At 32.5% G+C, this 25179-nt stretch overlaps 1 protein-coding gene across 3 annotated transcripts in view; it reads right to left on the reverse strand.

Moving 5' to 3' along the window:
- Nucleotides 1-2424: 2424 nt before the first annotated feature.
- LOC117176228 (discoidin domain-containing receptor 2-like) overlaps nt 2425-25179 on the reverse strand; it is a 161111-nt gene continuing 138356 nt past the window's right edge. For all 3 annotated transcript variants that reach the window (XM_033366368.1, XM_033366369.1, XM_033366370.1), the window contains 6 exons: nt 21061-21292; nt 14691-15146; nt 12155-12362; nt 10962-11519; nt 10596-10690; nt 2425-4528 (listed from right to left, as the gene is read on the reverse strand). In XM_033366368.1, coding sequence (XP_033222259.1) covers nt 4364-4528; nt 10596-10690; nt 10962-11519; nt 12155-12362; nt 14691-15146; nt 21061-21292 — 1714 coding nt within the window. In that variant the 3' untranslated portion in view covers nt 2425-4363. The remainder of the gene's footprint in view (nt 4529-10595; nt 10691-10961; nt 11520-12154; nt 12363-14690; nt 15147-21060; nt 21293-25179) is intronic.

Below are 25179 nucleotides of genomic sequence, written 5' to 3' on the forward strand. Positions count from 1 at the left end.
TGTACAATTCTTTACAATTTTTTGGAAATCGCGTGAAGATTTATTGAAAACATTAGAAATTCGCTGTAATTTCTTCAAAAAAATTTTAATCTGTTTAAAGTCTCTTTTAATACTTCGAAATCACTGGAAATCCTTTAAGAGAAATCCCATGAAATCCACTGAAAAATTTAAGAATTCCTTGAAATTCTTCAGAGTCCAAAAAGATGTCGTAATATCTTTCGAAATCCCGAAAAATATTTTGAAACCCTGGGAATTCTTCCTCAATCTTGCGATTCTTCTACAAATGAAATTCTTCAATATTTTAAAATACTTTAGGATTCCCTTTAAATTCGTTCAATTAATTGAAAATTGAAAATTTATGCTTTAAAAATCCCTTGAAAACCATTGGAATTTTTCACATTTAATTAACATTGATTGAAATTTGGTAAAACTCTTTTGAATATTTTAGATCGGAAATTTGAAAATCTCCCGAAACCCTTTAAAACATTCTAAAATCTTTTAAAATCCTGGAAAATCTTTTGAAACCCTTGGAATTCTTTTAAAATCTCTTGGAATTCTTTTAAATCCTTTGAAAACTTTGGAAATCCCTTAAAACCCGTTAAATTCCTTTAAAATGTCTAAAAATACCTTAAAATTCCATAGAATCCTTGAAAATTTTGCACACTCTTGAAATCCATAAAACAATTTGGAAATTTTTGGAAATCCCTTGAAAACCATTAAAATTTTTTTAAATCTTTGACCGTTCATCGAAATCTCGTGAAACTCTTTCAAATAATTTAGAATAGAAATTTGGAAATCGTTGGAAATCTTTTAAAATATTTAGGAATTGCGTAAAATTCTTTAGAATACATGAAAATATTTTAAAATCTTTCGAAATTCTTGTGATTCCCTTAAAAACGCTTGAAATTCTTTAAAATTCTTCAAGAACTTTGAAAATCCCTTAAAACCCGTTAAAATCCTTTGAAAATCCTAAAAATTTCTTGAAATTCCATAAAAATCCTTAAAAATCCATGAGATTTCCTCAAATTTTCTTGAAATCATTTTCAATTTCTTAAAAACTTTAGAAACCAATTGAAAACCATTGAAATCTTTAAAACATTTAGAAATTAAAAGTTCCTGGAAATTCTTTAGAATTAAAAAAAATGTCTTGAAATCTTTTGAAATCCCGTTAAATATTTTAAAAACCTTGGGATTCATTTGAACTCCTGAAATATTTCAAAATCTTCTGAAAACTTTGAAAATCTTTTAAACCCATTGAAATATTTTTAAACATTTAAAAATTCCTTGAGATTCTTCCCGAATCCAAGAAATTCCCCAAAATCTTTTAAAGCCCCGTAAAATATTCCAAAATCTTGAGAAATCCTTGAAAATCTTTTGAAATCTTTGGGTTCACCTCAAAATCTCTTGAGATTCTTTAAAATCCTAGGGAATTTTGCAGTCTCTTGAAATTCTTTAAAATTTCTTGAAGTCTTTCAAGTTTTTAGAAAACCCTTGGAATCTTTAATATTCTTTAAGAATCTCTCAAAATTAATTGAAATCTCTTAAAACTTTTTAGAATATTTTAAAATAGATATTTAAAAATCATACGGTATTTCTTTAATTTGAATTTTATTTAATTTATTAAAATCTTGTGTAATTTCATAAAAACCTTTGATGTCGTTAGGAATTCTTAAAAATTACTTTAAAACCAGTAATATCTGTTGAAGTCCCAAAACTAACAAATTTGTACAAATTCCTTAAAAATTTCCTGAAACCCGATAATATCTCTAGAAATCCCTCGAAATCTCTGAAATTACTCCTAAATTTTTTAAAATTTCGAGAAGTGTTTGAAGTTTTCAAAAATCCTTTTAACTTTTCGGGAATTTTATAAAATCAGTTAAAATCGTTAACAATTTCTTGAAATCCATTAAAATTTCTTTAAAAGCTAAAAAATTCTTTGAAATCTTTAAAAAGCCCTTAAAATCTTGGAAGATCCATAAAATCTTGGAAAATCCATAAAATCCATAAAATCTTGGGAAATCCATAAAATCGTGGAAAATCTCTTGATATCCTTTTGAATCCCAATAAATTGCTTTTAATTTCGTAAAATCCTTGAAATTTCTTCCGCGATCCTTAGGGATTCCTTGAAATCCATTAAAATCTCCTAAATTTACCAAAAATACCGCAAAATTCTTCGTGATTCTTCGAAATAATTCAAAGTTTCATCAAATTCTCAAGAATTTCTTAAAATGCCTAAAGTCTCTAAAGATCGTTGAAAAAAATGAGCAATTATTAGAAAATCCCTTAAAATTCTTTGGAACCTCTTGAAATTAGAAAGAAAGAAATGAATTATGTATAAAAATATAAAAAAATTAATTAATTCTATTAATCGGATTTATAAAATCCGATTCAAAAATCGATTAATTGGCTCGAAATAATCGATTCAAAAATAATCAAATCGATATCGCCCAAACCTAAGATAATATTTACCTGGCTGTATAAATGATAGGCAAAAAGTTCTACGTTGCACATTGAGTTTAACTAATTAATACCATAGTTATTTTCGCAGTCGTTGTAGAAGATTGATGATCCGTTTTCTGTTTCTATACCTATATAAAGCATACTTTACTATATAGAAACAACGGATTTCCTTCAAGATAAAGAGTCACGCAAAGCGTTGCCACCTTGACACGACATCTATCGATTTGTTTTATATCACAATGTGGTCGGGTTCCTACAAATGAGTTAGTTATTATTGTTGTCTCATCCCTGTATTGTCGATTCTCCGTTAAAAAAAAAAAGTTCCGTTTGTCGCGATTCCAACTCTAATTGTCACATGAAGGCTGAGACGGTAGAGATTGAGCAGGCCTCTTCAGCGAGCAAAAATGTATTCAAAATCCAGATGGAGAAATTCCACCACCACTTCTCGCTGCTCACTCTCGAGAGCAGAGTATGAATTAGAGAGGGGAGAATGAAGAGCGGAGGTGGATCAGAGTCCAGACGGTGCATTTCCACCACCACTTCTCACTGCTCACTCTCGAGAGTAGAGTAAAAAGTGGAGAGGTGATGCGGAAAACTCACATCTGGAACTTTTTTTCGCTGGACAGGCCCGAGAAAGAGAACTACGTAGAGGAAAGTTTTGTCGAAGTGAGAAACCAACATTGAGCAGTATATTAAATTAAAAGAACCTAAAAACTAAAACTTAAAAGAATAAGCTTTAAATACAAGAATTTTAAATAAAAATTAATGCTCCAGATAATAAATTAATAATTTAGTTGCCAAATTCCGTGAACTGAAAGAATAAATTGATTCGACAAATACTTTTCTTCCGCCATTCACCAATTATGCCTAATGATTACGTTTCTACGCATTTATACAATTATAAATTAAAAAGTCCCTCAACGAGGCGCTGTACAAGCAATAAATAAACACATCGCGTGGGACTGAGTTATCAATTTTTTGTTCATACGACGAGTCAGTCTTCTATTCGAGAGACGATCGATGCTCGCTACCATTTGTGTTTTTGGCAGTCTGGGAGCGAGAACTGACCGAGGCGTATATAATTATTTAACATTGTGTATACAATAAAAGTGACTCCTGCTGGAAATTCGACCTCAAATAATTTCGCCCTCATACATTTTCCCACAAAGGCAGCTTTTATTGGTCGCTTATACGAAGAGAAAAACTATTCACGAAACTAAATAAAATAGTTTTATAAAAAAAAAAACTGCAAAATGAAAACAAAGTTACGTGGTTTTTGTCTGGTATTTGAGGAATTCCGGGTCAGATGGACACCCTATGAAAATTCCTCAGAGTTTATTTCGAATTTCGAATTTCCGGAAGTGTCAGTTTCCTAGATGATATGCCAATAATTTTAGTTCACTAACCGCCGAAGCGATTATCGAAATTGTACCTTACAAACTACTGTACACCTAAAGAAGGAATTCAAGGTAGCATAAATACTGAAACACTGAAAAAAGTGTTGCACTTTTATAAAACTTTAGAAATTGAATTCCTTCTCCAGGAAAATTTCATCAAACACATTCATTGATGAAACCGGATCATAGAAAAGAGAAGCTCAGTTTTTCAAGTCTCTGACTTGAATATTACTCGCCTTGACTCACATGAACAGCAAGGGTTAAAAAATAAATTCTGCAATTGAAACTTGACCTTTTTCGAAAAGGTTTGAGTATTAAAAGTGATGTGGTGGAATAGAAAGATGGATATAAAGATGCTGTTAGGGTGACTGTATCTTGCTTACGATTTTCGATGAATTGTGCGAAGGATGTGTGAGGGATTTGAAAGTGAGTTTGAAGATCTTGTCGATCCGGCGCTCGGAGACCGAAGGCTCCTACCCAAACCAATGCAGGAGCATTCGGCGACCTTACGCAAATCTATGCAGAGAATGCTCTCGTCGCTTGCTGCCCCGTCGCTCGCGTTCGCAAACCGGTTCAGGACTCGGCGGACTAGAGTACGTCAGATTGTTGGTGCCTCGCGGTGGAGCGCTCATTGGAGGAGGAGGTGGTGGAAAAAAGCTCTGCAAGCACGCCTGAAGCACCAAATATTCATGAGTCAAGATTGAAAACATGCAGAGAGGAGAACTTAAGTTGAAAAATGCATTTTTCCAGGGGATGCTAAAATGAAATATTGCAGGGCAAGCAAACTGAAACATCACACGAGAAATGCGAAATTCAGAGACTTCTCTCGGGAGAGAACGGACCTGGAGAATCTGGAATTTAAATTTTCTCTTCAGGCCAAAAGAGGAAGTAGTCAAATATATTCAATATTGCATCCGTTGCTCTCGGGAAAATTGCAAAATTCCTTGGGGCTGCTCATAAACTTCGTGACCAATTTCAGGGGAAGGGGTAAAAAAAAGCTACGGTTGGTATCAGGAACGGGGGTAGTGAAATTTGGCTCAAGATTTGATTATTTAGTTGAAAATACATCTATTTTATTACTTAAGTAATTGTTTTTGGTCAAAAAGTTAACTAATTGGTTAAAACTTGTCCTAATTTTTTGAAAATGAATTTTTTGGTGAAAATTTTAATATTTTCATCAAATATGTTTTCTTTTTGGATAAAAATCTATTTCTTTAATTAAAGGTGTTCCAGGGTTAAATAATAATTGTTTTGGTTGAAAATTCAACTATTGTATTGAATAATAATCACTTTTATACAAAATTATTTTTTTTATAATTTATAACTTTGTTTGAATTTTTATTTATTTAGGTCAAAATATGAGTTTTTATTTGTAAAATTTAACTATTTGGCAAAAAATGACCTTTTTGGTTTTGAAAAATTATATTTTCGGGTTGAAAATTCAATGGTTTTGCAGATAATTTACCTTTTTGATTTCAAAATTCAACAATCACGTTACAAATTAAAATTTTTAGGTAGAATATAAATCTTCTTGGTGAAAAATTCATATTTTTAAATGAAAATTCAACAATTTCGTAAAAACAATTAAATAAACTATTATTATTATTTTGTTCAACATTACTTTTCTTTTATTTAAATTTTCCTTTGAAAATTAAACTATTCCGCTTTTTGCTGGAAATTGTATCCTTTATAAACTAAACATTTTAATAATAGGTCTTTGATTTAAATTTTGTTGAAAATTCATATTTACAGATTGAAAAAACGACTACTTTGTAGAAAGTTTGTCTTTTTGGCTTAAAAATTCAACAATTTGGAAAAAATTATATTGTTTAGTGAAAAATTAATTTTTTTGACAGAAAATTTTTTTTATATAATTCATCATTTGAGTTCAAAGTTCATATATTTTGGTGAAAATTTAACTTTTTATTTAGAAATTTAACAACTTGGCAAAAAATTTCTTTTTTCGTTTTAAAAAATTATATTTTCGGGTTGAAAATTCAACGGTTTCGCAGAGAATTTATCTTTTTGACATAAAAATTCAATAATTATGTTAAAAATTTTTATTTTTGGGCAGAATATTAATCTTCTTGGTGGAAAATTCATATTTCTGGTTGACTATTAAACTATTTAATTAAATCAATAAAATAAATTATTATTATTTTTAGCTAAAAAATGTACCTTCTTGGTGGAAAAGTTATCTTTCATTTTTAAAATTTTAACTATTTTGTTGAAAATTCCTTTCCTTCTTTCGAATCTTTTTTTTTATTTTAAATTTAACAATTTGGTCTTTAATTAATATTTTGTTGAAAATTCATATTTTTGGGTTAGTGACTGTTTTATAGAAATTGTCTTTTTAGCTTGGAAACTCAACAATTTGGAAGAAATTTAAACTGGTGGAAAATTAACTTTTTTGACGAAAGTTTCTTATAATTTGAAAATTTAACTATTTGGTAGAAAATTAACCTTTTTGCCTTAACAAGTTTTTCTTTCGGGCAGAAAATTGAACAATTTCGTAAATAATTATTCTTTTTTACTTTAAAATTAAACAATTGTGTTGAAAATTCGAATGTTTAGTTGGAATATAATTTTCTTGATGGAAAATTCATACTTTTTTAAAAATTGAACTATTTCGTAAAATACAAAAATAATTATTATTGTTGGCTAAAACATTAATCATTTTGGTGGAAAATTCAGCTTTCTTATTTCAAAATTTGACTATTTTGTTGAAAATTCATTTTCTTTAATTAAAAAATCCGATTTTTTATTAAAAAATGAAAAAATTCCGTTTTTTGTTGACAATTTATACTTTAGCAATTGAAAATTTCACTATTTAGTCGTCAATTAACATTTTGTTAAAAATTCGTTTTTGGTTCAAAAATTCAACAATTTTAAAGAAATTTGTTTAAAAATTTAACTGTTCGGTAGAAAATTAACTTTTCTGTTTTAAAAACAGGGTTGAAAGTTATAGCGTTTTGCAGATAATTTTTACTTTTAACTTCAAAATTCAAAAATAATTAAAATTTCATATTTGTGGTTAGAGCATTAATCTTCTAGCTAAAAAATTAATCTTTTTGATTGAAAATTGAACAATTTGTTAAAAATTGTATCTTCTTGGTTGGAAATTCAAAAGCACGCTTGGTTGCAAGTTGAACCCCTTTGTTAAAAATTACATTTTTTTAAGATTCACTTCCGAGGTGGAAAATTGTACTACTCTGTAAAAATTTGTGTTTTTTTTATTTGTTGAAAAATAAATAGTTAAAAATCAATTTTTTCTGAAAATAAGTTTTTTAAATCCAAATCTAACTAATCCATTTTTAGTTTGAATCCAAATTTTTTTAACTTAAAATTGAACACTGTGGTTGAAAATTCGTTTGTTTTGTTGAAAATTCATTTTTTGATAGAAAATTAACCTTTATGGCTAAAAATTCATATGTTTAGGTTGAAAATTCAAATACTTGGTTGAAAATTAAACTATTTCCCTTTAAGTTTAATTATTTTTACAAAAATTCAAATTTTTTTAAATTTATCATTAATTTGGTTACCAATTCAAATTTCTGTAAATACGTCCTATGGATTAAAAATTCATATTTTCTTTCTTAATTAAAAATAAACTTTTTTAATGAAAAAAAAAACTAAAAGCAATAATAAGTATGGAGGACTGGGTTAAAAAATGGCCGAAACTTGGTAACATAGTTTATGGACAGCCTCTAAAAATCCAAATTTATTTTTTCATGAGATGTTAAAATAAAATATTGGAGCGCAAGCAAACTGAAACTTGACACGAGAAATGGGAATTTCAGAGAATTTTCTCGAGAGACCTCGCAGAGAATCTGGAATTTAATTTTTATCTTCAGGCCAGAAAAAAAATAGGTAGTGAAATATATTTAATATTGCGTCCATAACTCCCGGGGAAATTTCAAAATTGCGAGGAGGAAAAGCATCAAGTTTGACTCTTTAGGATTAGTAGCTTAGTCCTGGATTAAAATTTGTAAGCCCAGCTCTCCAGAAGAGAAGCTGGAAGTTAAATCCCAAACATCAGCTTGTGTGTTTATAAGCTGATTATTTTATCAATATACGAGTAGACGTACTTGTGGAGGAAAACAGGAGAAGATTAGGAAAGCATTATTCTCGGAAATTCAAGAATTTTTAAATTTATTATTGATTTATAATCTTTTCAATCAATCGAAAATATTCGCGAAATCTTTAAAATGTTTGTAATATCTTTGGAAACTCATTGAAATCTTTGTAAAACTTTGCGAAGTATTTTTAATATTTTATAAACATTTATTAATATTTTTGAAATTATTTAAATCTTTGAAAAAGCATTGAAATCTTTATGAGATATTTTTAAACAATCCAATATCTTTACGAAATATTTGAAATGATTTTGAATCATTTGGTATATATTTTAAATTGTTAAAATTTTTTAGAAATCATTGCAGTCTTTGGAAAATCTTCTTTAAACTATCCAAAATCATTTCGAAATATTTAAAATCTTGTAAAATTTTAGAAAATCATTCAAATATTTGTAAATTATTAAAGATATTTTGTAATATTTGTGCAACTGTTCAAAGCTTTGGGAAATCATTGAAATATTTATGAAATCTTTGGAATATTTTTGAAAATCTTTAAAAATCATTGAAATCTTTGTGAAATCATTAGGAAACCTTTTTGATATTTTCGAAATCTTTGTGAAATCTTTGCCAAATATTTGAAATTTTTTTGGAAATATTTGTTAGTATTTGTATAAATGACTGAAATCTTTTAAAACTATCCGAGATCTGCGAAATATTAAAAATCTTTGTGAAATCCTTAGAAAGTTACTGACATGCTTTATATATGTTTGAAACGTTTGATAATATTCGTGAATTTTTTAAAATCTTTCTAAATCTTTGAAATATTTTTGAAACATTATTGAAAAATCATTACAGCCGTTCTAAAATATTTTTAATCTATCCGAAATCTTTGCGACATTTTTTTAATCTTTGGCAAATCATTCCAATCTTTGTGAAATCTTTCCAAAATTTTTACAAAATATTTGAAATATTTGGTAATATTTGTGAAATTATTGAAATCTTCGTGAACTCTTTAGAACATCATTGATGACTTTCTAAAATCTTTTTAATCTATGCTAAATCTTTGCCAAATATTTAAAACCTTTAATATCTTTAAGAATTCATTTAAATCTGCCTGTAATTTTTGAAAGTTTGGAAATATTTCTAAAATATTTTGTAACATTTGTGAAATTATTAAATTCTTTTCGAAATAATTGATATCTTTGTGAAGTCTCTTAAATCTAACAAAAATCGTTGGAAAATATATGAAATATTTGTAAAATATTTGATATCGTTGTGAAATGATCGAAATCTTTGCGAAATATTTTTTAAATATTTGATAATATTACTGAAATTATTGGAATCTTTGCGAAATCATTGTGTGATCTTTCTCAAATATTTGAAATTTTTTTAATATTTGTAAATATTTTAAAAATATTTTTCTAAATTATTAAAATATTTGTGAAATCATTGGAAAATCTTTTAAATCCATCCGAAATCTTTGCGAAATGTTTCAAATATTTGAAAAATATTTGGTAATGTTGTAAAAATTATTGAAATCTTTGTGAAATATTTGGAAAATCATTGAAATGTTCGTGAAATGTTTTAAATCTATCCGAAATCTTTGCAAAAATTTTTTTACCTTTTTAAAATCATTCTGAAATCCTCACGAAAGATTTAAAATATTTGGTAATATTCGTGAAATTATTCAAATCTTTGTTGTTATTGATGACAATTTAAAATCCTTTAAATCTATATCAAATTTTTTCGAAATACCTTGATATAAAAACCTTTAATATATTTCGAAAATCATTTGAATCTACCTGAAATCTTTACAATATTTGGTAATATTTGTGGAATTATTGAAATCGTTGCCAAATCATTGCAATCTTTGAAATATATCGAAAATTTTGATAAAGTAATTGAAGTATTTGCGAAATCTTTTAAATCTTCCTGAAATATTTGAAATTTTTGAGAAATTTTTCTAAAATATTTCTGAAGTCTTTAGAAATTTGCGAAATATAAAAAATATTATTAAAAATAATTAGTAATATTTGTAAAATTATTGATATCGTTGCGAAATCATTGAAATCTTTTAAATCTATCCCAAAATTTTTCTGAAATAATCAAATAATTTGTGAAATCTTTTAATTTATCTGAAATTTTTGCAAAATATTTGAGAAATCTTCATAAAATTTTCCTGAAGTTTTTAGAAATCTGCGAAATATTAAAAAAAATTTTTAATATTTGGTAATATTTGTGAAATTAATGAAACATTTTCAACATCATTGATCTCTATATAAAAGCTTCTAAATCTATCCAAAATTTTTTAAAATTTTGTGAAATATTTGAAATTCTTCAGAAATCATTGCAATTTTTGTCAAATCTTTCTGCAATCTTTAGAAATCTTTGAGAAATCTTTGAAATATTTTTTAAATATTTGGCGATGTTCGTGAGATTATTGAAATCTTTGTGAAATTTTTAGCAATATGAATGTTTTTTTTTCTTAATTTTGCTATTATTTATGTACAATTTGTATTAATTATATTATGATAATATTATATAAAAATTGTCGCATTTTATATTATAAGTCTATTCTTCTCCTGCCTCCACCTACAGGAAAAAAGCTCCGCCACTTTTGTATGATTTTGTAAATAAACAATAATTAAAAAATTATAATTACCTTTGCGCTACCTCTGGAGGACTTGGAAAAGACACTATCCTGATCACTGCTAACACTAGGCACAGGCATGGGTACTGCATAGTCGTAGGTTGCATCTGTAACAAAAGAAAAAATTTTCGAATGTTATGCGATTCTTATTAATGCCTAAACATCATATCAATCGTGCGATGACCATTTGATCGCTTCATATTCTGGCTTCTATACTCTTTTTACCGACCGAAATGACTGTCGGTCACACATAGTCGCACCTGGTCGCACACAGTCGCACCTGGTCGCACTTGGTCGCACATTGTAATATTAATTTTTGGGCATAGAGTAACAGATCCGATAGTAATTTAGCCTAGTATTTCAAGTATCTGGACTCACCGGACTGTTCAATGTTGTCGTGCAGGTCCTTGTTGTCTATGACGACAGTACTGTATCCGTAGTAGGCAGTATGTGGCTGCTCCCGATATTTGTTCTCGTGAAAGGGTTCCTGGTATTCGTCTAGTCTGACGTCACCAAGAAGCCGATCGTTCAAGTCCCGAGGAAGGGTGGTGAGTTTGGCGCCTGAATACCTGTCATCGAGGTCCTCGACCCTATACGTCATCAGTGATGGATCTTTCTCGGTGGTGCCGTAAGCGGACTCTGAAGACAAATGATGATGATTTCCTGAGGGAATGGCGCTTTTCGCTCCTAGAGGACTCGCAAAGTTCTTTCGCTGTCTGTGCCGACTCACGATCAGGAAGATTGCTACAGCTAAGAGGAGAATGACCGCTGTCAAAACTCCTATTATCACAGCCATATAGGTGGGATCGTCTTGCTTCGCAGTGGAAACAGGTACTTCGGCTTGAAGAGGCGTATCGCGAGCCGAACTTCTGTCCTTTATTCGAGGTGCTTCCGTTGAAGGAGGCAATTCCGGAGTGAAGTTTCCATGAGCGATGTCTATAATAACAAAATAAAAATCGCGACTTAAGTTTATGTGCATTGTTTATGATTTATTTGAAACGGAATAGCAGTCAATGACAGTTAATCAATTTGATCAACTGCCTGTCCTGATTTTTCATCTATAGCGAATGTCAAGGTCATACCATAAATTGAAGTTGACCCACAAAATTCGAGACATTTTTTTTTTTTTTAATTACTCATGTGGTATATTCTCAACAAAAGTTCAGAAATATTTCTATCAGGGGTCATTCGATGCGGAACTTCATAAACTTTCAAAAGTTTTTTTAAGCAAGTTTATCGTTTTTTTGTTTTGTTTGAACCAGTAATCGCGTTTCAAGTCAGCAGTGATTTGTAGTACCGCTCACCCTAGCCCTGTAGATAATTTCCGACGGTAGTGTATGTTGTATATTACATTTGTGAAGAAGAGAATTTCTATATTATTAGATTGCTTTCAATAACTTGACTTCTTGTTGCTCATAAATAAAATAAAAGTCAGACAAATTTATGAAGACTTTCTGCTCTGGCTTGGCAGCTGTCTAAATTTTGCATCGTGTGTTCAGTGTTCTACTTTCGATTCGTGATGCTGCAAAGGATCCTTCATCATGAAGAGTAAGTCGTGAAGTTGTACTCACCAGAGTCAAAGGTGATCTCGCTGATCATAATCCAGCGCGAGGCGAACCCAAACTTCAGCTTGACGAACTTTCCGATGCGATGGTGCAGCTTAATCGTGATATTTCTCGAGGTCTCAAAGATCCTATCCTCAATTGTCTCATACACGATTGGATCACCATAGTAGTATTTACCACCCATGCTGAACAGTATGCTCACTTCTGAAAATACCTAAAACATAGAAAAAAATCACCTTGTTTAAATATCACTAGCAATCATGATTCGCGCGATAAGTTTTTTATTATCAGTCAACTTCTGAATATCAATTATTTAGGGTGGTTTCTAAAAACAAACACAAGTTTCTGGTGATTTTCTGGTTAACAACAAAAAATTAAACTAAATAATTTTCAGTTTGTCAGACACTTGTATGACATTGTGTCAGATAACTATCAAATCGTGTCAATAGTAGCGTCAGTCCGAGGCCTGAATGAAAACTTTGAACCTGTGTTCAGTGGTCTGGCAAATCAATATCAACTTATATATAATGCTAGCGGATGTACGGGTTCAATTAGAGAAATTAGTGTAATACAATTAGGATCACGGGGACTGATTGACCTTTTCTGATACAATTAGATGAATGGCTGAATGTAATTGATTCTGATATAGGGACTATGTTGGACCCTCTTTCATTCAGATATTTAATTAAATCCAAATTTGTTATTGCATTTAAGTAGCTCATTACCAAAGACTAGATATCTAAATCTAGAGGAAATTGGATTAGTTTCAAGCAGCTTTCGCTTGCTCTCGACTCTAAACTCAACTAACGAAAGCAAATCAGGCTTATCGAGTTAGCCGGCTCTTTAAAGCATCACTCCAAATGATTTCCTTCTGCCAACGCAGCTAACCGGTTGGTCGTCCGCAGCGATCCAACGCTGATTATAACAATGACAGCAACGACCTCGATAATGGCAAACCGTAGGTGGGTCTGGAGAAGCTCAGAATCGCGTCGTGGAGGAATGCTAATTCGCTCGAGACACGATGGTACGATAGTGACTGAGCGAGGCACAGAACTCGGTGGCGGGGCTTGGGGATGGGGGTTCAAGGGAGGGGAGTCAGAGAGATTACAAAGCACAGATTATCTAACTCCTTCACCCCGCAGAAGACGTCGTCGCGGTGGGCCGTATGGATTTTCAACGTCGCGCTCTAAGGCTAGGCAGTGGGGTGCAATAGCAAGTCGGGTGTTAGGGGGTTAGCGGAGCTTTGAAGTGCTGTCTTTCAGCCGTCGACGTGTTCTATCCCACCGCTGTACATTCGCGCTTGTTAATAGGGAGGGGTCGCGAGCTTCTCGGCAGTCTTGCCAGACTGTCGGTATTGTATTTGAATACGTGGCGTATCTGCACCCACGACCGGTCGTTGCAGCCATTGTGAAGGAACCCATTTCCCATCCCTTACCATCAACCCCCGAGACTCTCGCGCTCACTCCCTCCGCTCCTCCATACAATCATAGAGCTGGGTAATGAGGCGCTCCATTCAAATAAATCTTGATACCGAGCAGAGTGTTTCGCGGACCATTATAAAATCCAAACGGAATACGCCACCGGAAAATTTTCAAGAGGGAGGGCGGAAGTTAATCCCCCGTGGATACTCTCTTTGTGTACTTCTATCTAGCTTCTTTCAAACTCTCAACCATAAACTTGTGCTCAAGTCCTTTAACAAACATCACATTGGTAAATATTTTACACTCCTTTCTGATATTTTAAATTACTTCTAGTTTACAATTTCTTTATTCCTCATTTTTCATGATGCGATCTCCAAGTTTCTTTTAAGCATAATGCTTTTCTGAAAGAGAGTGGCTGCAAAACTTTATTTTAAACATTCCCTGCCTTTAGAAAATATTTTCTACTTCTTTCTGATAATTTAAATTACCTCTATTCGAACATTTCTTCAAGCCTCATCTTTCAGGAAATAATCCCCAAGTTTCTTACAAACTTAATATTTATCTGAAACTAAATATTCTTATAGAGTAAGCTGAGCAACTGGATTTTCATACGCATCCGGTATACTTTTTCTCTGACTGGATAAAAGCCTAGAAAAGAAAAGCGGAGGTGGAAAAAGAGTCTCTTTTCTCCTTCATTTCGTTCACCGTGTAAGTCTGCACGCCTAATCGTCGCTGCGGGGCTTTCCAATTTCCTCTCTCGCACTCACCTCTACAAATGTAAGCACCTCTCTCGTGCGAGTTTTCGCTTCTTTTTTATTGCGACCTTACCTTTAAGGTGCCACGAAAATAGAATATTCAAACGAACTACTTACTATATTTGAAAACAGCCACCACTTAGGTTTAATACCTTCCAGAAAATTATAATCTTTAAAACTTTCTTTGCAATTTCTACATTCCGAGAAACATTATTTATACTTGGACAAAAGGGATTAATTATTTTGGCTAGTTACAAATCGTGCAGAACAGTTCCAATAATTAGACTAGATTTGGCTTAAACACAGCTGAATTTCGGGTCAGAAGAAAAAATGTTGAAATAAAATTAAAAGAAAAAAAATAGTTACCTGAACATCTTTGGTGAACTGATTGTTGCAGAAGATATGAACAGCGGAGAATTCCCTGACGTGGTCAAATTCGAACTTGACTTCCAGAGGATGTGAGGACTTACTGTCGTTCCTCCAACCCACCCACCCTTGACCTCGATCGCTGTCGTAATAACCCATCTTGAAGTTATCGGGCCCTGTTTTGCCGTCCGTGAGTTGCCCAAGACCCCGACGAAGTTCCCCGTCCCAGTGACCGTCATAAGTCGCGTCGAAGAATTCCCAGTTTCCTCGTTTATCCCCTTGTGGGATCGAGTACGAAACGATTCCATCGTTCCATGGACAACCATACAATTCGACTCGCATGCAGACCGTGCGACGGTGGTAACTGTACGGCAGAAAACGAATCTTGCTTGCCCAGATCGGAGGCTCCAGATCTAGTTTCGATTCTATGTAGGTATTGCTGTTCCCTTTGATCACCTGAAACAGAAAAGGTACATTCCTTATCAAGATCCCTCTTTACAATTTTATGGTTCTTAAAATAACCTTCGCTTCTTTCAATTCTGAATTCCTTGGCGTTAAATTCGAGACGTATTTAATTTTAGGTCTAAGACTTCGGAAAATCAATTTCGGAGCAGTTTAACTTTAATGGGATACTCGGGCTCTGACAAGCTTTAAGTTTGAGTTGACCAAACTTCTAGATGATTTATTTCTAGGGAAGCTTTAAGATTGGCCTAGTAGTGAAAGCTTATAGCTTCGTAAGCCTTTAACTCCGGCATATCTTAATGGAGCGTAAACTATTTCCCGAACGAGGTTTCTGCAAATCGGACCGAAAACTGCAAAGTTGTGTACACACATGTGTAGAGTAATGTAGAGCGCATCGAATGCAGCTAAAGCTTGGAGGCTAACAGGAGTAACGAGTGTGTAGTGTCAGCTACCGGTGCAATTACCTCGCACGAGAGCACAACGTGCAGTTCACTCGGGCACGAAAAATCCTTTATACGTGTTCGGCGAGAGAGGCAAGCCGGTGAGGGCACGCGTTGTTAAATGAGAGAGTTTGCACCTGTCGAGATCACGACCGAACACCACGGCTTGGTCACGTCTGAGACTAGAGTGGTTCTGCAGTTCTCATAAGTGGAAAATAAGAGACCCTTTGTTCGAAGAACTCCTCCATCCTCTGAATTTCGCGATCATCCCACCGATAGCTGCCTCAGGCTCTCATTGCTCCAGGCTTTCGTTCAGGTACGCCTAAAGAATCTAACTTGTTCACTCGTCTAAAATCTAAAACCATGAGAACCCCAAGCTGGCGTTAAAGACCTGGCCACGTTTCAACAAAAACGATGACGCTCACGTTTACTTTATGTAACGCACTTTGGTAGCCATTTTTGTGTTATGTTGAGCAATGATGAATGAGGCGCACCTGTATTCCTCCCTCTCTAATCAACCGCCGCGAGGGAGTGACATAGATTAGGGAGCAGCGTCCATTTAGGACACGGGTCTTCAGCAAGAGGAAATTTGGTTACAAATACTCGTTCGCCAGATGTCTCGTTTTCGCCAATACGCCACCTCATTCAGCACGTAAAAATTCCGTGTCACTCTTACAGCTGGGCAGAGGCTCATGGTGGTGGAAACAAACAAAGCAAGCGGTTTTTGATTATTTGTGGCCGAATTTCCCCTTGCTGAAGACCCCCGACTTAGGACAAACATAATTTGGTTCGGATTTTTGTTTTATGCTGAATAATCCTGAGTGACGCGCAAAGTCCAAATTCAGTTTTTATTTCGAGAATGTCTAGATCATTAGAGATGTTTGCTAGGTTTATGAGATTATTGACAAATCTGACCTCATTTATCACAGATAAAGTGATCCTCGAAATAGTGTAAGAGTTCACTTGCGACAGGGGATTTTCTGTTAAGTAGGTGCATTTAGGGGTTTTTTTTCTCCCTCGATAAAGATTACTGAACCCTCATGGCAGTATTGGCGGTATTATAGGCCTCTCTGGCGATTCCATTCGTCACGAAAGTGGGAAATGTCTACCCGCTTATTTTGTGTAACTGGAGGGTATTGGCAGGAGGCGTTCCTGCATACGGCTAAAAGAGAGGTTGCGTATTTTGTGGCTTCGCTTATTCAGCACGAAGTTGACTGCACGGCTTTACCTCGTTTTCGTTCAACGACGGATAATACTTATGAAAGTGGTATTAACTCGATATTACTTGCAATGCTCGAACCATGAAATTTTCCATTTAAATGAACACATGTATCAGAAGAAAATCTTAATACTGTGAAATTACTTAACAAGTCTATTCGATGATATAAAAACTGCTTGACTTTCAAATCGGATATTAACTTTTATCTGTTAGAATCAACAATCGCCTGCACATGAGTTTCGTCCAGTGTTTAGATGATGATCTTTTTAAAAGAATATCAAAACTTTTGCGTAGAGTGCCAGCGGATCTAAAGAGTTTTTCATTGAATGATTTTTACAACTACAACCGGTATCCGCCAGACGTATCTCTAGGGTACCACTTTAATTGGAACTAATGTAAAGACAATTAATGGAGATCGCTTTTTCAATTGAACGACAAATGATGATGGTGACGGCTAAACGAAAAAGACGTTTTTTCCTAAAAGAGTTGTGTGGGAGAAGCTCATAAGTTTTGAATTACCAGAGACTATGACTCGCGTTTCTCACGAATTTTTCGGTTCTGAAAAGATCTAGACGTAGTGCCAGAACGAAGGTGCGAAGGTGTGGCTTCGACCAACGCCCATGTTATGTTAATGTATTGTATCGCCTCTCACTCGGCGAGTGCGACTACCACCTTTCGCGACAGTAGCTACGATTCCAGTCTCCCTCTCGGAAGCCGGACAACTCAAGTCGTTAGCGAAGATTAAGTCGGATAAGCCTACCTTTTGTCTAATTATGCGATGCATCTCAACGAGAGGCATAATTATTACAATCATTCCTCATCCTCGAAGCGAATACAAAACTTAAAACAATATAAAGCGAGCGGTGGACTCAGGACATAACTCATTAAAAAACTGAGAGATGCGGGACCGAATTAGAGTATTTGTCTGACCAATGGAATGAATTCACGTGCAGCCAAATTAAACTATATATTTCCTTGTCCATGAAAGTTTAGAGCCTAGAAAATCGGGATGAAATTTGTAAGCCAACGATCGATGAGCTCTTTTGAAATATTCTTGAGAGGCATTCAGAATCCTTGGGGATATTCATAGCACAACGAGAATAAAAATATGCTGTCGGTGAGAATATCTCACCTATTCAGAAAGTGAAGTGAGAGGAAGGCGTCTGACCCGCGTGCACGCGACGACCTTCCCTCATTTTATTGATCCGCCCTCCTATACAAATAAGTTGGAAGGTATCCCTCCATTTTAACTTCTCAAGAAACTCCACTGGTCAGCGATCCCTAGTGGCACTCTAAATTCTAACTCGGATCTTATAGTAAAATGTTTCAACATCTTCTGTAAAGGACAGAAAGCAGGAGGACCACGATTTTCTTTCTCTGATCTACTTTCTTCTTCCAAACAGATGTGAGCCACAAATGTCGAATTGTGTTTATTATTATTTCCAGTGAATCAATACCATCTAACCTTCTGTTAGGATCAATAATGTTGCGATGCTCTCTTAACCCAATGAATGCTATATAGGTTGAATGTGGAAATCAATAATCTATAATCAGGGCCAAAGCTCTGGATTCACAATAATAACCAAAAAATATGTTTATAATGAAAGACTTTTTAGGTAGCAAAAAGTTACATAAGGGCCCGGACCAGAAAATTTTTGTTAATTATTGTTAGTAGTATTAGGCAGGGTGTGCGAGAACTTCATTCTCGAAATTCCTTGATTTTTCCTTGACTAATTTTTTAATTTCCTTGATAATTATGTTCCGATGCTAGAATTTTAATCTTGTAATAATTTCAACATTGAATCTTCAATAAGTGGAATGAAACAGTAATACAGATACAAATTTCAAATTTAATAATTTATTATAAACAAGACAAATGTGTTTTTCTACTATAAAGTATGGCTTTTTAGGAAAATACTGAAATTTTTAACAAAATATTTAAAATTTAAACACAGTAGTTAAATTTTCAACTTAAAACGATAAATTATCAACAAAAAAGTGTCATAGTTTATATTTTGTAAAGAAAATTAATTTATACAAAAAAAAAAGAATTCTAAAACCAAGAAGACGAATTTTCAACAAGTAAAGATTCTTCACTAAAAGAACGAAAGAAAAGTTTATCTAAGTTGTTGAACCCTCAAGCCAATATACGATTTTTCTCTACCAAAATTGAAATTCCACACCAAAATATGACTTTTCAGCAAAAAATTTATTTTGCACGAAACTGATGCATTTTTACCCAACAAAAATTTAATTTAAATCCGAAAAAATTAGTTTTTTTACCAAAAAAATGCAAAAAATGCATTTTCAGTTAAAAATTAATTTTTAACCAAAAAAGGCTTTTTGAATGAACAGCTAAATTTTCGACCAAAGACGTAAGCCATCAATAAAAAAATTAAAGTATTAACAATGAAGTTTAACTTTTGCCCAAGTAGTTGAATCTTCAATTTAAGAAGATTGATTTTTAACAAAATAGTTAGAAGGAGAATAATTTTTAAGGAAAAAGTGCATTTTCATGAAATAAACTGAAATTTCTACTAAAACTGGTGAATTTATAAATTAAAAATATAAACTTTGAAAAAAATAGTCGAATTTCCTGTAAAAAACTATTTCAATTGACTTTTTACGGTCAAAATATAAATTTTTAATCAAGAAATAAGTTTTGACGAAAAGAATTGTATTTTCAATCGAAATAAGCGAATTTTTTCATCCAAAAAGGATGACTTTTTAACAAAACGCATTTTAATCCAAAAAAGATTAAATTTCTTCTAGAACAGATGAATGCTTATTGAAAAGAAACACAGTTGACTTTTCAAGTTCGAAATATTAATTTTTAAACAACAAATAAGTTTCTACGAGACAAATTGAACTTTCAATCCAAAAAGACAAATTTTTACCACCATGAAGGATGAATTTTTAACAAAATAGTCCAATTCTCTACCAAATAGTTCAATTTTAATCCAAGAAAAATGAAAGTTGAGCTAAGACAGAGGATTTTTTATCCAAGAGGAATCAAATTTTTTTAACAGATGAATTTGTAATTAGAAAAAAAGAATTGAATTTTAATCCATAAAAGATTTCAGTTCTCTTTTTAGCATCGAGATATTAAATTTAAGCAAAAGGAAAATTTTCTACAAAATAGTTGAATTTCCAACAAAAACACTCGAGTTTTAAACCAAAAAGTATGATTTTTAAACAAAATGGTTGAATTGTCAGACAAACAGTTGCATTTTTATTCAAGAAAGAGGAATTTTATTCCTAAATAGATGAATTAAAAAAAAAACTTTAAAACATAGTTACATTTTCATCCAAAGATGACTCCAGTTCACTTTCCACTATTAAAATAAGAATTGTAAACAATAAGTTAATTTTCTGCTTGATAGTCGAATTTTTAACAAAAAAATTATTATTACTTTTTAACAAGGTCGTTAAACTTTCATTGAAACAGTTGCATTTTTGTCCAAAAAAAGTATATATTTATAGTAAAAAAGATGAAATTTTAAATCAAAAAGACACATTTTGCGAAAAAAGATTTTTTATCGAAAAAATATGTGTTTTGATTCATCAGCAACAAATTATAAATTTTAAACAAAAGTTGAAGGTTCTAAGAAAAGATTTGAATTAAAAAAAAAGAAGAATTTTGAACAAAAGACTTAAATTTGCAGCTAAACAGGATGTCTTCTAAGCAGAGTGTCAAATTTTCAAGCAAAGAATAAAATTTATAACAAATCGTAGCAAAATATTTTCACACTCACTGCACGCTATTCATAACATTGACTAAAGTAATCTAGAATGAAAATGGATATTTAAATTCATCAACTATTTCAAGAGATTAGAGGGTGATTGCAAAAAAGTTTAACATTTCAGACAATACCCTCTCTAGCTTCAAAGATCACTCCTATCTGTAAAACTATCTTGTGTAAATTTCCGCAGTCCCAAAAATCGTCCCGAATTGTAAAATCCTCTTTTCCAGCTCTTTCCAGTCCCAAAAATCAGCCCTGAATGAAAAATATTTTATCCAGTGCTTCCTTGCCCGAAAAATCACCCCTAGATCTAAAAGTTCCTGCTCTTGTCCTTCCCAGACTCAAAAATCACTCCTCTCTGTAAAACTTCATTGCCTAACTTCCCGCAGTCCCAAAAATCGCTCCAAGTGTCAAATCTGCTTCCCCAGCTCTCTCGAGTCATAAAAATGGCCCTTGAAGGTAAAGAGACCATGTGCAATATTATACAATTATAGGATCAGTCTTACCTCTTCGCCACGGATGTTCCTGTAGCGGACCCACTTGCCCAATCTTGGTCTCCAATACTCGAGGAGATAAGCTTCGGCATACTCGACACCTTGCCCATTACCGAAGCGTCCCTGAGTGGCAGTACCGGTGATCAAATGTACCGTATGCAGATCAATCTCCAGCCACTCACGTGGCTCGGTAGTAATCTGTTGCTTTGGGCACCATGCTCCCCCATGACTCTCCTGCTTAAGTCTGAAAAAGAAATATTATTCTTAGGATTAGTAACGATCTTCGGGAAACCCTTTCGTTTTTTTAAGACACGAAGGAAAGCAATCAAGGTGGAAAAAAGGGCTGTGAAGGGTTTGAGAAAGCAAACGTGATGGTAGATCGGTTTTCGTTGAATTAGAGATTCACCCCTGCTCTGCAAGAGTAGCAGAGAATACAATAATATAATCATTCTCGTGTGCATGTATATCCGACGGATAAGCGTCGCTGGAGCGATGGAATACGCGATGAAATTATAATTTATCGACCGGTTGCCTGGAAGAGGATTATATGAATTAAAGATGAGGTATATCAGAACGCGTGAGCACGAGAGAGCCACTTCGATTGCTAATTGTAGAGTTTCCTTTCGCAAATCTATGGGAATACTATCGTCGTGCGCTCCTCCATTCAAGATGGAAAAGAGCAGCACTACTCCCGAGTCCTGAATGGAAATTCGAAAAGAATGGATTGCATAAGAGTGGATTAAAGTTTCTGAAGCTCGGGCTAGCAAAGAAGGAAATGAGATTCCAAAAGGTAAAATTCTACAAAGCTTTACAGAATCATGTCTTAAAGTCTAACTAGAGCAAAATTTAAATTTTATGAAACCTAAAATTATACAAAGCCAAGAATTTGCAAGCAAGTCCCGGCATTATAAAATCTAAAATCAGAAACTCTATTCACAGAATCAGATCATAAAGTCTAACTAGAGCCAACTTTAAATGATCTAATCCTTAGAATTCTGCAAAGCCTGCAGAAAGTCAAGGCAATACAAAATCCCTGATCAGAAACCCTATTTACAGAATTAGGCCATAAAGTCTAACTAGAGACAACTTTATCACATAATTCAGCTCCATCTGCAAGACCTATTCACAGCTTCAAATAGCGTCACTTCGTGGGCCAGAGGATTCATAAACAAGAGTATTAAATTCGAGAAAATCGGGATGTGCAGAAAATATAGGTGGGCGCGACAAAAATGTTTTTGCGATAAAAGCTAGTCGGCACAGCTCTATGAAGTGTCGGGGGCCCTAACTGACAGTACAAGGTGCTCAGAAGGCAGTAAAGTACTACGTGCAGTACATGAAATGGCGTTTAGAGTCAGCGGGTCTCCGATTCCTCTTCTTCTTCTCTCTTTTCTGACTTCTCGTACGCGAGACCATAACTCATAGCCCATTAAGAGGGCTCAAACTGCCTGCCACTTTGATACAGTCCGCATCAAAGACATTCCAAACACGCTGTCCCCGATAAATCTCCTACGCGTGCGATTATGTTTGCGTCTCGAGCGCCTTCGTGACTTTCAGACCAACGGCGCAGCCAGTGGATCAGACGAGTGGAATGGATTCTTTCTATCAGCACTTTCTTACTGATGACGTCCAGAACTTTTAATTTCTTGAAGACGTGATTCATACCGTGAGAAGATCCATTTAAAAAATTCGAGATCAGGGTGTCTGCCAGATGGCTGATTTTCGATTCCCAATTTTCTCGCGGCCAATTGTTTATTTTTTCTGATAAATTTAAAAGAGATTTGTAGATTTGAATGAATTTAAAAGTACGTTCAAAGACTTTAGCAGATTCCAAATGAATTAACAAGATTTTTCAAAGTGTTTGTTTGGATGAGGTTGTTTTGGGAAGAGAATGGTAGTTTTGAGTTAGAAGATAACACCATTGTTTGCACCAAGAATTACAGCTTTTATGTGAAATGAGGGATTTTATAAAAGAATCATAACTATGAATTTAATCAGGGATTAAAATGATTTACCAATGTCCAGATTATAAATCTTTACGAAAATTTCTTGTCCCAAAGTCTAGATAATAATTCTTCACAGAAATTCCTTGTTCCAAGTCAAAATTACATTTCTTTCCAGAAATTCCCTGTTACGAATCAAAATTACATTTCTTCTCAGAAATTTCCTGTTACAAATCAAAATTACATTTATTCTCAGAAATTTCCTGTTACAAATCACAGTTATCATTATCTAGAAGAGGGAAGATTGTGGAAAATTTTTATTTTCAGAAAAAAAATTGTAATTCCAACCACTTCCAATTTTAAGCAACATTTTTTAAATTGATGAATTCTGACTTGGAACAGGAATTTTCATTGTTAAATTCCCTTCCTCTACATAAAAATAAAACAAATTTTACAAAATTTTCATTTCATGTCAAAAAAGTTCTATCGCAAGTCAATTGATAATTATTAACAAAAATTGTCGATCCTAAAGTCTACACTATAATTCTTGAATTTTTTGTCACATAGTACACAAAACATTTATATTGAAAATTTTTATTTTTCTAAGTCACCATCACATTCATTTCCAGAAATTCCCCATTCCAAGACAAAATTACATTTATTCACAAATAATATATAATATGTAATACATAAAACAATTACACAATCACGATTTCAGCCCACATTAAATTTCAATTTTTGGAAATTTTCGGTAATTTTCAGTAATTTTATAGATAAATACGACAAATTACCATAAATTACTCAAAATTAAATTTTTTATGAATTCCCGGAAATTTGTAATTTTTTTTTAGTAATTTATAGTAATATTCAATTTTAAAATTTCTATAAATTTTCGGAAATTTATTGTAATTTTGTGTAATGCATGGTAATTTCACATGTCATCATGGCAAATTACCATAAATTATCCAAAATTCAATTTTAAATATTTTTAGAAATTTTCGGAAATTAATTACTTTTATGGTAATTTATGGTAATATTACAGGTAATTTCTTGTAACTTACCGTAAATTTCCAAAAATTCAATTGAAAAATGTTTATAAATTTTCGGAAATTTATGGATTTTTTCGGAGATTTACTATAATTTTACAAGTAAATAGGTAAATTACCATAAATGCCCCAAAATTTAATTTTAAACATTTTAAAAAATTTATAAAATTTTTTGGTGATTTATGGTAATACTACACGTAATTTATGATAACTTTCCATAAATTGCCCAAAATTCCATAAAAAATGTTTATAAATTTCCGAAAATTTATAGAAAATTACAGTAATTTATGATAACTTTGCAGGTAAATACGGTAAATTATGATCAATTACCCAAAATTTAATTTTTAATATTTTTATGAATTTCCGAAAATTTATTAAATTTTTGGGTAATTTATAGTAATATTACAGATAATGTATGGTGATTTAAGATAATATTATAGGATAATATTTATAATTAACCGAAATGTAATTTTAAAAATTCTATAAATTTCGGGAAATTTTCAGAAATATAGAAAAATTTTTGTTAATTTACGGTGATTTGATCAATTATATATGGTAAATTTTAATAAATAACAGCAAAATTCTATTCGCAACCAAAACTTTCTTTCAGTTTTTATGGTGCGTGTGCTGATTATCGTAAAATGCGAACTCATAGATGTATAATTTTCATTATTCACATCTGACGTCAGTTTTCTCTCCCTGGGGAGAAAAAGTACTTTTCACTCCCTAAAGAGAAAAACTACATTTACTAACAATGGGGAAAAAATACATTTTACTCCTTATGGATAAAATGATACTTTTTACTCAATTTGGATAAAAGGGTACTTTTTATTTCCTGGGAAGAAAAGGGTACTTTTTACTCACTAGGAAGAAAAGGGTGCTTTTTCCTCCCTAGGAAGAAAAGAGTGATTTTTACTTCCTAGTAAGAAAAAGGTACTTTTTACTCCCTGAAAATAAAAGGGTACTTTTTAATCCCAAGGAAGTAAAAAGTAGAGCTTTAGTACCACTTCGTTGGTCTCGAAAAGGACATCACGCTAAAAATTAACGTGTACGAGGGTGGATTGATAAGTTTCCGGCCTGACCAAGAAAAACAACGTTTTTAAGAATTTTTTTTTTTTATTTCTCAACATAATCTCCTCCAAGGC

This window comes from Belonocnema kinseyi, chromosome 7 (genome assembly GCF_010883055.1).
Source record: "Belonocnema kinseyi isolate 2016_QV_RU_SX_M_011 chromosome 7, B_treatae_v1, whole genome shotgun sequence".
NCBI lineage: Eukaryota > Metazoa > Arthropoda > Insecta > Hymenoptera > Cynipidae > Belonocnema > Belonocnema kinseyi.